This window comes from Trichosurus vulpecula, chromosome 8 (genome assembly GCF_011100635.1).
Source record: "Trichosurus vulpecula isolate mTriVul1 chromosome 8, mTriVul1.pri, whole genome shotgun sequence".
NCBI classification, from domain to species: Eukaryota; Metazoa; Chordata; class Mammalia; order Diprotodontia; family Phalangeridae; genus Trichosurus; species Trichosurus vulpecula.
Window position 1 is genome coordinate 255,954,522 of NC_050580.1, and position 14,860 is coordinate 255,969,381.

The 14,860-nt window shown below is 43.6% G+C and overlaps 1 protein-coding gene across 1 annotated transcript in view; it reads right to left on the reverse strand.

The window, feature by feature from the left end:
• The window catches only part of SLC24A4 (solute carrier family 24 member 4), a 292,292-nt gene that overhangs the window by 11,719 nt on the left and 265,713 nt on the right, over positions 1-14,860 (reverse strand). The window contains exons 13-14 of the mRNA XM_036735566.1: positions 12,202-12,368; positions 4,273-4,387 (exon numbers count right to left, since the gene is read on the reverse strand). Coding sequence (XP_036591461.1) covers positions 4,273-4,387; positions 12,202-12,368 — 282 coding nt within the window. The remainder of the gene's footprint in view (positions 1-4,272; positions 4,388-12,201; positions 12,369-14,860) is intronic.

The following is a 14,860-nucleotide window of genomic DNA, read 5'->3' on the forward strand; positions in this document are numbered from 1 at the left end:
ATGATGTAACCGACACGACAGATCTTCAATTGAACACACACTCATTAAGCACCTTAGATATATAATGTCAACCTTGTGGGTACTCCCTTCATGAATGCAAATTGTAACTTTTATGCACTTTAGTAGATACTTTAATGAGTTGGGGGGGGGCGGCAAAAAATTCATCATGGGTGGGAGGTGCAGTGGGGAGGAATCAGTCTTCTAGCGATGAGCATCCTTGTAGGACAGACACACAATCTGTTTCCAGGCCTTTCCAGGTTGAAGCCTGCTAGAACTTGAATTCTGCTTGTGTACCTAAAAGAAACCACTGTCTCCTCCATGCCATGATATTAGGGAAGACAAAATCAACCCGTTGGCTTAAAGTTGGATAATGGAAATTCTCTTAATAAAAAGAAAGCTTTCTATATTAAGATAGACGTACTTTGAATTCTTCTCTATAACTTTCACGTACCCTGGCCAACACAAAAGGATTTTATTTTCTATGGGGAATGATTATAGGTTTCCTTCTGGGGATTTAATTCTTAAGAATGGGCTCAGTATGCAAAAGCTGTCACCTGGTGCAAAAGTTTCCATCTCTCAAGAGCCAGGAACTGAAACTCTTGGAAGCACTATTATTAAATCGCTTTTCTTCTCCCAAGTGTGAGATAGACAAATACATTTTCTCCTTTAATTTAGTTTAAACAAAGGAATGATGGAATAGCCACCCACAGGTGTCTTCTGGGTACAAGGTATTGAATAGGAACTCAGATGCACAGCAGGCAGCTTGTCATTCAAAGGAACCAAGCCAAGAACCATTGTCGTGAGCATAAAATGTCAAAGCTGGATGGGACCCTAGAACAAGGCATGTTTAGAACTTACGATGTCCGGCTCTTAACTGGACGCCATTCAGTTAATTCTGAAGGTCTTTTCTCATTTTCACAGTCCTTGACACCTTTGACTCTCCTGACCACCTCCTCCTCCCTGGTACTTTTTTCTCTCCTGGTTCTAACGGTATTGCTTTCTCCTGGTTCTCCTCCTAACTGCTTAACTGATTCCTCTCAGTCTCCTTTACCTTCATCTCCCATCCCAAAGTCTTCTTTGTGGTATTCAATCATTTTCAATTGTGTCTGACTCTTTGTCACCCCATTTGAGGTTTTCCTGGCAGAGATACTGGAGTGGTTTGCTCTTTCCTTCTCCAGCTCATTTTACAGACGAGGAAACTGAGACAGGGTTAAGTGGCTTGCCTAGGTTCACACAGCTAGTAAGTGTCTGAGGCCTCATTTGAACACAGGTCCTTTGAATTCTAGGGATTGTTCTTCTTGGATATCTTGTAGGCATCTTACATTCAACTTGTCTAAAATGGAATTGATTATCTTTCCCCCACTGACCCTCCCCTCCAACAAATTTCTCTTTTCCCACTGAGGGGAATGCTATCTTTCTGGTAACCCCAGTTCAGAACCTTGGGCAGCTCCAACTTTTTCCATTACCTCACCCACCACATTCGATCAATTGCCAACTTTTGTTGGTTTCTTTTTCTGTATTTATGAGTGCTTTGCACCTTGGTATAAAGATTAATTTTTGTAAAGGTACTCTGCAATACTGAAGAATACGTATACTCCATTCAGTAATTATGCAAAGTCTAGCATATCTTTTTTTAAAAATTGATTTTATCTCTACAACATCTCTGGCATCTGTTCCCTTTGCTCTTCTCATACAGCCACCATCCTACTTAAGTCTCTCATTATCTTCCTCCTTTGGACTATTATAATAGCCTTCCAATGGGTCTTCCTGCTAATATTTCCCCTCTCCATTGCACTCTTTTCATAGTTGCCAAAATAAAGAGAGACCCTCCATAAAGCACAGCTTAAAAGCTTAGATAAGTGAAAGCTCCTTAGCCTTCCACAAGCTGGCTCCTACCCACATGGCTAGCCTTAGTTCACACGAATTTCACTCACGAACCCCCTGTTCCAGTCAAATTGGCCTACTAGACACCTAGTCCTCAACCCAAGCTGTCTTCCCCACAGTATCTAAGCTCCTTGGTAGCACAGATGGCCTGCTGGGTCTGGGTCAAGCCTTTCTTCGTTTGCATGTGCTTTCCTCTCAGGCCTAAAAATCCCTCCTGTTCATAGTCTTTGCCAAATCCTTATCTTCATTCAAAGTTCTGCTTTGGGGGTCTTGAAGTCTTCTTTAGTTCTCTCCCCGTAGGGCTTTCTTTCTTCCAATTACTTTGTCTTTACTTGTCTGTGTGCGTTATGTCTATCACACCCTGCAGGAGAATATAAGTTCACTGGGGGAGGGGAGGGCAGGAATGGACTATTTCATTTTTGCCATTTAATGTCCAGAGCTTATAAATGTCAGCTGAATCAAATTAAACACTGACTGTCAGAGTTTGAGGGGCTCTTAGAATAAAGAACATTCAAACTGGAAAAAAAGACTTTAGAGACTCAGGGGTGGGGAATCTTCAGCCTCAAGGCCAAATGTGGGCCTCTAGGTCCTCAAATGTGGCCCTTTGACTGAATCCAGACTTCATAGAACAAATTCCCTTAATAAAAGGATTTGTTCTGTAAAACTTGGCTAAAAGGTCACACCCAAGGACCTAGAAGTCCACAGGTTTCCCACCTCTCCAAGGGATTCATTTTTAGGTAAAGAAATTAAAGTTCAGAAAAAGGTGAGGTGATATGTCCAAGGTCAAGTGGAAGAGGTCAGTGAAAAAGGGCATAGGTGTGGTTGGCCTGTTCTGTTAAATAAAATCTGTACAGTGTATGTATGCATGTGTGCGTGTGTATGTGTGTATGTATGTGTGTGTGTGTGTGTGTGTGTGTGTGTGTGTTTTGGAGTAGGAGAAGTAGGTTAATAGGAAACTCAAAGACAGAAAAGCCATTCAAAAATCCAATTCTAGTGGTCTATTTTCAGTCAAGCAGGTATTAGATCATAGATGACATAAAAGTCCTGAAATTATGTCTGGATCCTTGTCTTCCTCAAGAATAGGTGCTTGTTTTTTTTGGGAAATAGTTGAAACAAATCCCAAGTTGCAAACATAATGTAATGCTACTGTACCGCAAGAAGGAAGGCAGCATGGACTTATGCTTGCAACTGTGCTAAGCTATTTATATATATATAAAATCTCATTCGAGCCTCTCAACAATCACGGGAGGAAGATGTTATTGTGGCACAGCGGATAGACGGCTGGGCTGGCAGTCAGGAAGACCCGAGTTCAAATCTGGCCTCAGACACTTAGTAGCTGTGTGACCCTGGGCGAGTCACTTCCCCCTGTTTGCCTCAGTTTCCTCTTCTGTAAAATGAGCTGGAGATGGAAACGAAAAACCGCTCCAGGATCTTTGCAAAGACAACCACGAATGAGGTCAGGAAGAGTCAGACATGACCGAATAACAAAGGATATTCTTATAATTCCCATTTCAGAGTTGAGGAAACTGAAGCAGAGAGAGGTTAAGTGACTCGCCAAAGGTCACACAGCTACTAGACGTCTGAGACAGGATGTGAACTTAGGTCTTCCTGACTCTAGGCCCAGCACTTTTATCCACTGTGCCACCTAGCTGTCTGGAAATAACACCTATGAGGCAGTCAGAGAAGTAGGAATTGATGGAGAATGAGCCAGGAGAGCACTAAACCAGGTGGTGAAACTACTATAAGCAAAAATACTATTGAAAGTCCGTAGAATTTTGATGAATTATAATGGCCAGTCTTGGTTCAGGAGAAGAAATGATGAGTCAAAAGATATACTCTTTTTTTGAGGGGGGAAGGCAGGGCAATTGGGGTTAAGTGACTTGCCCAAGGTCACACAGCTAGTAAGTGTGTCAAGTATCTTGAACTCAGGTTCTCCTGACTCCAGGGCCCATGCTCTACTCACTGTGCCACCTAGCTGCCCCAAGATATACTTTTCTTTATAGGGAATTGGAGGACTTTGGGTGTAGAATGTGGCATATGCTGTTAGACACAGTTTCCAGGTCAACTGATTTGCTCATTATTAGAGAAGTTTCAATTGTGATGAGAGTTATATTGGGAAGAAACTATAGTATTAAAATGAAAATCTTTTTTATATTAAATTAATTTTCTGCTAAAACCCAAGAGTCTAAATAAAAATTTAACATTTGAAAAAACCCCAACTTTGTTGCTTCTTGTTATTCACATAAAGGTAATTTCTGCTTTAGAAATTACTTAATCAAGCGACTTAAGGCTGACAGCAGCAGGACTGGCAGTAGACACCAGGTGTCCTGACTTTCCCTTCAGGGCTCTACTCCCCCACCCCTCAGCCCCCCATGCCACTTACGCTACCTTGTCTGGCCACGATTAAGCTGGCCATGCAGTCTGGTACACTTGTTCCTGCTGCTAGAAAAGTAATGCCCATGATAACGTCAGGGATCCCAAGTGTGTATCCGATAATAGTCACCTGCGGAAGAGGAACAAAACAAGCAGAAATAACCATGGGACGTCTTTGGAAACTTTTTGTTCTGTTTTTAGTAAACACAGAAAGAACACCACAACTTCCTTAGTGGCACCACCAAGGACAGGTAGAGTCAGAGAAGGAGGGAATCTCAGTTTGCAGACTCTCCCTACTAATTCTCAAGTCTCTTATCTCCCATCCAGCTGTCGAATTGATTTTTCTAAAGCACGGGTCTCACCATGTGGCTCCTGTAGCTCCTTATTGCTTCCAGGATCAAATAGCAAATTCTTTGTTTGGCCTTCAAAGCTCTTCAAAACCCCCCCCCCCCATCTTTCCAGTCTTCTCACACCCTACACCTCCCCACATAGTCTGTGATCCAGGGACACACGGCCTCTTTGTCGTTGCTCACACACAACGCAACACTGCCTCTCCTGACTCCAGGTGTTTACACCAGCTGACCCCCGTGGATGGAATTCGCTGTCTCTCGCGCGCTCTCTCTCTCTCTTCATTTCCACATCTCTGCTTCCTGGCTTACCCCCTTTCTTCAAAGTACCACCTTTTGCAGGAAGAAGTCTTTCCTGGTCTTCCTTAACTTTAGGGTTAAGAAACCCTTGGAGATTATTTCTAATTCATTATGTATACAACTCATCTGTACGTAGTTGTTTGCCAGCTGTCTCAAGTTAAGTCAATAAGCATTTTTTTGTTTTGCTTTTTTCTCTTTCTTTTCTTTTTTTTTTTTTAAGAGGGGAAGGCAGGGCAATTGGGGTTAAGTGACTTGCCCAAGGTCATACAGCTAGTAAGTGTGTCAAGTGTCTGAGGCTGGATTTGAACTCAGGTCCTCTGACTCCAAGGCCAGTGCTCTACTCACTGCTCTACCTAGCTGCCTGTGGCCAGAATGGCCTTTGTTTTCTTTGAGTGACTCAGCTTACCTCATTGAGCCTCGCTGGGTGCTGGGGCTTGCTCTTCTGGGGCAGGAAGCCCAGAGTCCATGCCAGGAAGAAGAGAACTTCCTGTGTGATGAGTCATGGGGCTGGCTGAGGGGAGGTATTGACTCCAGAGCCATGCCCTATTGGGTGTTAACCTAGTCTATGCTAGGGGGAGGGGCCAACTCAAGAACCAATCGGCCCTGGTCATTCAGGCGGCGCTTGATGATGTCAAAAACTCTATAAGTGGGGAGAGGACAGCTTGAAGAGCTCTCTTTTTCCTTTTCCGGTTGGCACGGGAGCAGTGGCAAGTGTGACTCTGGGCCAGCCCTTGCTCTCGGGCCGAGCCCAGATGTTGGTATCTATGAATTGTATTGGGTCTGTCTGTTGATATTTGTCATTTGTTTGTATTTTGGTTTTGAGGTTTGGGGTGCTGGTTCGTTTCCCCCGAACTAAATGAATGTTCTGAACCTCAGGGTGCTGGCTTTTCCCCTTGAAGTAAGTGAATGAATTGTATTGGGTCTGTCTGTTGATATTTGTAATTTGCTTGTATTTTGTTCTGAAGTTCGGGATGCTGGTTTTGTTTTCCCCCGAACTAAATGAATATACTGAACTTCAGGGTGCTGGCTGTTTGTTCCCCTGAACTAGCCGACTATAATCTGTATTTGGCCTGTCTCATTTTTCCCCTGAACTAAATGAATGTTGTCTGTATGCTAACTGAATGCTGGATTAAAGTAAGCTGGTCAACCCCTTCACCGTGCTTTCCTTGTTTAAGCAGATAAAAAGAACCTGTGCTTTCCCAGCATCCCGGCAGCCTTCCGGGTGCCGGCAACCTCCTGGGTGCTGGCTGTGGGGGGGGGATCTTATGCCCCCACAGAAGCTGCTAGCTGGGTTGTTAAAACACTGCCCCAGTCCATAAGCATTTATTAAGCACAAACTATGTAGGAGGCATTGAGTAAAGCACTAGAAGACAAACACATTTTGATGGTGTGAGCTCCTTGTGGGCAAGGACGTGGCGCATTTGCCTTTCTTTGTATCTCCGGTGCGCAGTATGACTTGTGACCAGAGTAGGGGACAGAAGATGGAAGACCTTCAGGGCACTGGGTAGATCGTCTATGGAGAAATGATAGGGAAATGTAGACAAGGTTTGCAAAGGCTGGGAAGACATGGAGGGGCTACCAGATGAAGCCCTGGAAGGCGGCAAGGAAACAAGCATTTATTAAGTGCCTACTGTGTGCCAGGTGCTTTACAAGTATGACCTCAGGTGGTCCTCACCATAACCCTGGGAGGCAGGTATTATTATTATTATTGCCACTTTGCAGTTGAGGAAACTGAGGCAAACGGGGTGAAGTGACATGCCCAGGGTCCCACAGCTAGTAAGTGTCTGAGGCTGGATTTGAACTCAGATCTTCCTGACTCCAGCTGTAGCGCTCTGTCCGCCGTACCTCGCACCTTCTCTGTAGTTCACGGTCTTGGTGTGTTGTTGCACTAATGAGAGCTTAAGCGACTTGCCGTGTGGTGCCTGTTCTGGGCCGCCTACCTAAACTTAACAGCTGATAAATCACACAGCATCCCTGGCTATCAAACCCTAGCTTTCCTTGCTTCCCAGGGTGGTTGTGAGCATCACGGGAAAAAATGGAGGTGAAAATGTTTTGGAAATTCTTAAGTCCTATGCAAATGTATGGCACCAGGAGGCGTGACTACTGAAATCCTTGTTGTTGCATGCAGATGGATGGGATGTGGCTCAGAGGTGTGTGTCTGTGTGGGTACAAAGTGCCCGAAAGAGCAGGGCAGGAGTGGGGAGTCTATGGCAACCATACTTTTATTTAAGTAGGCAACCACCAGAAACATTAAAACTCCTACTTCTCTCTCTCCGAGAAAAGTCACTTACCATTACTGTTTTAAGCCAGATTGTGAGGTAGATACTCCCTGGCTTTTGGGACTGGGAATGTTATTAAATATTATTGTTCATATTTAATGAAGCTTTGAATGCACCTCTCTGTATAGCTACTTATTCAAACTGGTGGAACGGTAATTGATTTTTAGAGAAAATTTGAGAGAGGTGCTATTCACGATTTCATTCATTTTATTTTTCTAATCCTCACATTCAAACGTTTCTACATCAGCTCGAGCAAATGATTTTTCTTTTCTTGTAATGTCTTTTAGGGAGGGTGCTTGAGGAAGAGCCAATTTATGCTGAAGGAATGTAAATTGAATGAAATATTTATACATCTTTAAATTAAAAAGATAAGACTCCGCCTTCCAGTCAGAAAAGTGCCACTGTTATGTGTGGCATGAACATAGGCAGTCAAAATACTTTTGACAGTGGTGTACATGATCCACCTGGCATTTTAGATGTTGGCTTATCCTCTATGTATGTCCTTTGTCCTCACCTGAATTTGGGAATCCACAGAGATTTTCACTATGATCAGAGCAGATGAGGAAACATTCTTTGCTGTGACCATTATGGTCACCAGGGGTGACCATAATGTAAACTGGAATAAGAAATGCAGGCAGGAGGAAAAAAAACCCAAAACCAAACCTAGGTTGGGTCCATATGATCCCTCTTTGGATAAACCCCAAACCCTTACCACCAACCTTGAGATTACCGGGAATTCAAGATCACATGAAGGACAGATGATAGAAGCCAGCTGTCAGACTTTTTTTGGTCCATAAATAAGAAATATCTCTGGCTTTTGAACACTGGTGAGGGAGGGGGAAGGGGTAGAGGCAGAACTATTCCTGGGGTGCTGAAAGGTGCCCACGATCTACAAGAAGCACAAAAGGGAGGGCTCTGGGGAGATGTTCAAGGTAGACTGTATTAACATATTATGACAGATGACAAGGAGTATCTTTCATGGGCAGGGCTTGGGGGGCCGGGGAGTTGGAGGATTTAAGGCTGTCAATCAGGAAATGGGAGCGCACTGCAGAATTCTTTGGCTAACATGGGAAGCAAGGTTGTACAATGAATAGAGCTCTGGATCCAAGGAAGACTTGAGTTCAAATTCAGCTCATTTCAAATTCTAAATGTGTGATCTCCAGAAAGCCAGTTAACTGCTGCCTGCCTCAGTTTTCTCATCTCTAAAATAGGGGTAATAATAGCACTTACCCCAGAAGGTAATGAGGATAAAATGATTTAATGCACCTAAAAGGCTTTGCAAACTTAAAGCATTATATAAATGTTAGCTAACTTTAAATGCTTTATCCTGAGAAAACACTAACAAATGTTTTCTTTGCCTACTTTTTTTTTTTTGCAGGGGGGAAGGCAAGGCAATTGGGGTTAAATGACTTGGCCAAGGTCACACAGCTGGTAAGTGTGTCAAGTGTCTGAGGCCGGATTTAAACTCAGGTCCTTCTGACTCCAGGGCCGGTGTTCTACTCACTGCACCACCTAGCTGCCCCTTAATAAATGTTTTCTGCCCTTCCTTGGACTTATTTGATTAAGGCTAGACTATAAGGTCCAAGAGGACAGGGGCTCTTTCTCATTCATTTTTGTAGCTCCCTCAGTGCCTAGTCAAGGCTATGGTTTTTCCAGTAGCAACGTATGGCCGTGAGAGTTGGACTGAAGGGAAAGCTGAGTGCCACAGAAGCAACATTTTCAGACTGTGGTGCCGGAGAGAACTTTTTCAAGTCCCTTGGATAACGAGGAGATCAAAACGGTCAATACTTAAAAAAATTAATTCAGGCTGTTTGCTGGAAGGTCAAATACTGAAGCTGAGGCTTAGATGCTTTGGCCACATAACGAGAAGATGGGACTCGTTGGAAAAGACCCTGATGTTGGGAAAGATGGAAGACAAATGGAAAAGGGGAGGGTGGAGGATGAGATGGGTGGATAGTGTCATGGAGACAATGAACATGAACTTGAACAGACTTCGGGAGATGGTGGAGGACAGAAGGGCCTGGGGTGCTGTAGTCCACGGGGTCACAAAAAATCAGAAAAGCCCGAATGACTCAAAAACAATAATAACAGTGCCTAGAAAGGGAACTAGGGTAGGAGCCATTTGCTATACATTTGTTGAATTTAAGTAGTTTAATCAATTTGCTCTGTTTCTGAAGACCTAGTTGAGATCATGGTCCTGAAAGTCTGGGAAGTCTGGGGACAGCAAAAGTGGGTGGCAAGGAAGGGTAGAGAGAATGTGGAGGCCCAAGGGATTTTTGCAAGCCTGGTTTGGTATTCATTGGAACACTTCAGGAACGGTGAAGGCAACAAAGGGGGAAGAAACCAGGGGCTCAGAAAGGGAGACAAGAATAAAAAAAACCAAACTTTCCCACTTTTGGTCCAGGTCCAGGCCAACACGGGGGTGAAGATGACTACTTTAGAGGCATCGCTGGGGGTGGTAATTAAATATAAGAACAGCTCGAAGATGGAAGAAACACTAGAGAATACTAGCTGATGACTTTATCACAGCTGACGTCCCCAAATTCCCTGTGTTAGATCCCTTTTCTTGAGTCTTCGTCTCTGGAAACCATGCTTGTTTTCTCTGATCCCTTTTACAATGGCCTTCTCCATACGTAGACTTTCTTGGTGCTGGTTCTGAGCTTTCCTTCAATGAACTAGGACTCATCACCACCTGTTTCAGCTTTACCTGAGGACAGGTATGATGGATATGACAGCACCTCACTTCCCCACAAATGCTGCATCACCGCTTGATCGGCTTGTACTCTCTAAACCCCAACATCAAGGAATGTTAGTTTCAGCTGACCCTTGCTGGTCTGCCACACTCAAAACCAACAGTGGCCTCTCCCTTTCAGTCCAAGAAAACCATGTTTTGGGGATGACTATGGATTTGAAACCAGAAGACCCAAGTTGGAATTTTAGTTCTGCCACTTACTACTACTCATGTGACCTTGAGCAAGTCATAAACCTTCTAAGCCTCAGTTTCCTCAGATGTAATATAAAAGGGTTGGACTTTGAAGGTCCCTTCCAGTCTAGACCAATGGTCCTACGATCCAATCATTTACCTCCTAAAATTTAGGTTTGAAAAGGAACTTAAGACATCAACTAGTTCCAGAACTGTAACTAGGGCAGGGTGATCAGGACTTCGGCCCAAGGTGGATAAACACAGAGGGGATGCTAATTGTACTTCTAGTCCTTTAATAGCACAAAAACAGTTGAGTTTGGCACCTGGTGAGCAAGAACAATGAGACAGAGTAAGAAGTTATTAGAAAGTGTCTTCTGCTCTTCCTGACAATAAGCATACCCTTGGTGAATTTTTTTCCTGGGCACAATCTTCTATGGCATCCTGCCCATATGTATCAATAATTAAGGTGAGACGGTTTGCTGTTGTTCTTTTAAGTGCCTTTAATGATGTTTGAATGGGGCAGGTAAAATGCGATCTTTTGTGTTTTATCAGCACTAAGACAATGTAATGGTAATCAGGGAAGGACTTTTTGTCTTCCCCTTTGGAATGCTGAGGTAATTAAGTACCTTTGAGGAGTCTTGCCTTTCAAATGCAATGGCCAGCAAAATGGGATTTTTCTCTGTTCTTTGTTTGAGTGCTTCTCAGCACTGAGGTAATCAAGTGCCCCAGGGCCCTGAGAGGGGTATATAAGATCCAAGATTGGAGTTTGACTTTTGGGGGACACTCATGGAAGGAGTGTTGAGACTGGGCAAGCCGTAACTGCCTCCCAGCTTTGCTAACCCAGACCCATTGGTTCTTCTCTGGTAACTATGTATTGTGATTTGATCAGACAAGATCTGTCAGGTGATGTTTGTAATTTCTGTTTGTATTTGCCTTGAAGTTCAGGGGGCTAATCTTTTCCCCCTGAACTAAGTGAATGATACATGCGTGTTTAATTAAACTGAGATTGTTAACCCCTTAAAGTTGCTTTCCTTAGAAAAGCAGATCAAAGAACTTGTGCTGGCAGCCCTCCTGTGTGCTGGTGTTGTTGGGTCTTTATACCCCTACAGCAGCTGCTAGCGAGATTGTTGCTACACCATAGTAAGTGTTGTGGTATTCCAGGGACTTCATTGTCTTGTGCCTTCTCTCCCTTTGCCAAGGGTTTGTTTTGGGTTGTTTACTCTAGGCACAAAAAATTTGCCAGTTATTTCTCTAGCTAAACCACTTGTTTTAAAGATGAAGAAAGTGAGGTGCAAAGTCCCATGATCCTTCCTGGCTCCTGCCAACCTCTTTATGCTTCCCCCAACTCACTAGGGGCAGGAGTAGAGAACCAGTGTTAGTAAATAAGCAAGAAAATCAGAGGTGATTTACAGGGGAACAAGATGTTAAGTTAAGGAAGCAAATATGAGCTGTATGCTCCAGGAGGGAGTAGGTTTTGTAAAAGTTTTTTTTAAAAATATTTTAATATTTTTTAAAAGTTGTACCCATCTCTGCACATGCACGGCCCAGCAAGGACATTCTGAGTCTTTCACTTTGGCCCAGGGAGCACTGAGGAAGACCAGAGAAGAGAAACTGGAGCAGGGACATACATGATGGTTATTTCCAAATATCTGGAGTTGTCATGTAGAAGAAGGATTCAATTTTTTTTTTCCTGCTTGGCCCCAGAAGACAGAACTAGAAGCAATGGGTGAAGGGTACAAGGAGGCAGATTTTAGGTCAATGTAATGAAAAAATGACTACCCACTGGCATGTCCAAAAATGAAAGAGGTTAATTCCCCATCACTGGAGGTATTTAGTGGCAGCTAGGTGATACCATAGTGCAGGACCCAAAGTCAGGAAGACTCATCTTCCTGAGTTCAAATCTGGCTGCAGACACTTACTAGTTGTGTGACCCTGGGCAAGTCACTTACCTCTGCTTCCTTAGAGTTTCTCATCTGTAAAATGAGTTGGAGAAGGAAACGTCAAAACACTCCAGTATCTTTGCCAAGAAAACTCCACATGGAGTTACAGAGAGTCGGCCATGATTAAAATGACTGAACAACAACCCATCACTTACCAGCCACACCATTAAATAGGAAAACACAGCGATCCAAAGGGTGGAGAAAATGAAGGTGACCATGAAAAACTTCTCCCAGCATGGCTTGCTGCAATTTGGGATGGTGATAAACAGTAGGAATATCAGGGGCCAGGTGAAGATCCACTTTGCTCGGTCCATGGGTGCTGCTGCAGAGACAGAAATGAGGAGCAAGAAAGGAGCTGAGAATCTGAGAGTTTAGAGCTAGAAGCTAAAACCTTGTATATCACTGAGTCTAACCTCCTTGTGTTACAGATGAGGAGCCTGAGATCCAGAGTGGGCCAGGCACCCCCCAAGGTCACCAGAGCCATACTGTTCCTTCCACAACTCCATGGTGGCTCTCTCTTATTTTACCTGCCTCTGCCTCCTAGGTGGTGAATTCAGACCAGTGCTTGGCTTCGGACTAGGAGGTGTGCTAAGAACTTCTGACCCTGGAAGGGCTATTAAAAAAAAAAACAAACAAACCCAAACAACCCACTAAAAAAATAGTCAAGTTGCCTTTTACCTTTTAACACTTCTAAATAAAAAAATATAATAACGACCTAAATATCTCCTATGTTCTGCCTCCTTATCTCCTGAAATTTTACAAAGAATTTAGAATTGGAAATGACTTTAAATATCATCTAATCTGGGTTTTTTTTTAAACTTGTTTTGGGTTATGGGCCTTTTGGCAATTTGAGCATGGCTTGCTTCTCAGAATAATGTTTTAAAATACATAAAATGAAATCCATAGGATTACAAAGGAAACTGATTACGTTGAAATACAGTTGTCAAAATATTAAAAAAGAAATTTAGGGATCCCAGGTGACTTTTCCCAGACCCAACCTCTTCTTTCCTATTTCATTTTATAGACAAGGAAGTTTTGAAGCCTAGAAAAGCTAAGTGACCCATTCAAGGTTGATGGTAAGTAGCAGGATTTGAACCTAGATTCTCTCTCTCCAAATTCAGTGCTCTTTCCATGGCAACATTTATCCCTCCCCTTTTTTCATCACTCCAAATAAGGCCTCCACAAAGAGACATAAAGTCTGAGATAGAATCATCAAGTTGACAGAGTTCTTTGAAATGACCTACTGCTGTTATCCATCCTTGATGACCTGAGGGATGGGCCTTCATCCAAGGTCACCCACAGCCAACTAGTGGGCAAGGCTGGCACCTGGGCTCCTGGTTTCCAAGTCAGTGCTCCTTCTATCTCCCTCCACCTAACCCCTTCCATCTATCCATCCACTGATGATGAATAGTGCAGCAGTTTCTTAAAAACATAGAGTAGCAACTGTGTGATTTCCATCAAGTTCTATCCGCTATTCTGAGGGTGGTTTTAAAATGAGATTCTGCCTACGTGGATTACTAGACTTGGTTTCTCAAATGCCCTAAAATCTGGCTTCACCCTACTTTGCCAGCTTTACCACCCACTCCAGCCTAAGAGGATTCCTCTGTTCTCATGAGAACAGCCTTTGCCACTCACTGTGCTCTCCTACCTCTACACGTTTGCTCACGCGGTTTCTTGGTTTCCCTAGTCTTGACTTCCTCGGTTATCTGAGCCAAATCCCACCTCTTTTTTTTTTTTTAAAGAGGTAATGAGTTTAAGTGACTTGCCCAGGGTCACACAGCTAGTGAGTATTTGAGGGTAGATTTGAAACTAGGTCTATCTGATTCCAGGCCCAGTACTCTATCCACTGTACCTGCTTGGTAGGCCTTGGCTGGCAGTAGGGAACTACAGAAAGATTTTGAGTGGAAGAGTGCCATGAAAAGAAAGCCAGAGGATTTGGCAAGACACACAAACAAACAAACAAAAACACCTATTAGAAGACTATTGGAGGGGAAGCTAGGTGGTGCAGTGGATAGATCACCAGCCCAGGAGTCAGGAGGACCTGAGTTCAAATCCAGCCTTAGACACGTACTAGCTGTGTGATCCTGGGCAAGTCACTTAACCCTGATTGCCTCCAAAGGGAAAAAAAAAGGAAAAAAACCAGAAGACTATTGCAATGGCCAAGGGGCTTAGGAAAGATAGCCTGTCCTCGGCTGTTACCAACTGGAATCACAGAATTCAGCATTATATATCACTGAGTGTAATCTTCACATGAATTCCAGGAACCCCTAACCTATAGTCATCCAGCTTCTTCTCAAAAGCGTCCAGAGAGGGGGAACCGATACCTTCTAAGAGAGCCAATTCTGCTTTGTGACAGCTCTAATTGTAAGTTTTTCTTAACGCTGAACCTGAATTTGCTTCTCTGAATCTTTTACACATCTATCTGGAGCCAGAAATACAAAGAAGGCAATGGATGGGAGAGACAGAGAGCAAGGATCGGTATGGTATGGTGGTGAGTCTACTAGTCAGTAAGTCAAGGGACCCAAATTCTAGACTTGTCTTTACCACAACTGTGTGACCTTGGGTAAATCATTTCCCTGCACTAGGCCTGAGCTAGGGCCTAGCCCCCTGGTAATTGCTTGCTTGCTCACCTCATAGGTGTAAGACTACAGTGCTTGGAACATAGTAAGAACTTAAATGCTTTCTCTTTTCTTTCTGTCTCTTATCCATCCATCCATCCACCTATCTATCCATCTATCCATTCATCCATCCATCCATCCATCCATCCATCCATCCATCCATCCATTCACCTATCCATCCATCCATCCATCCATC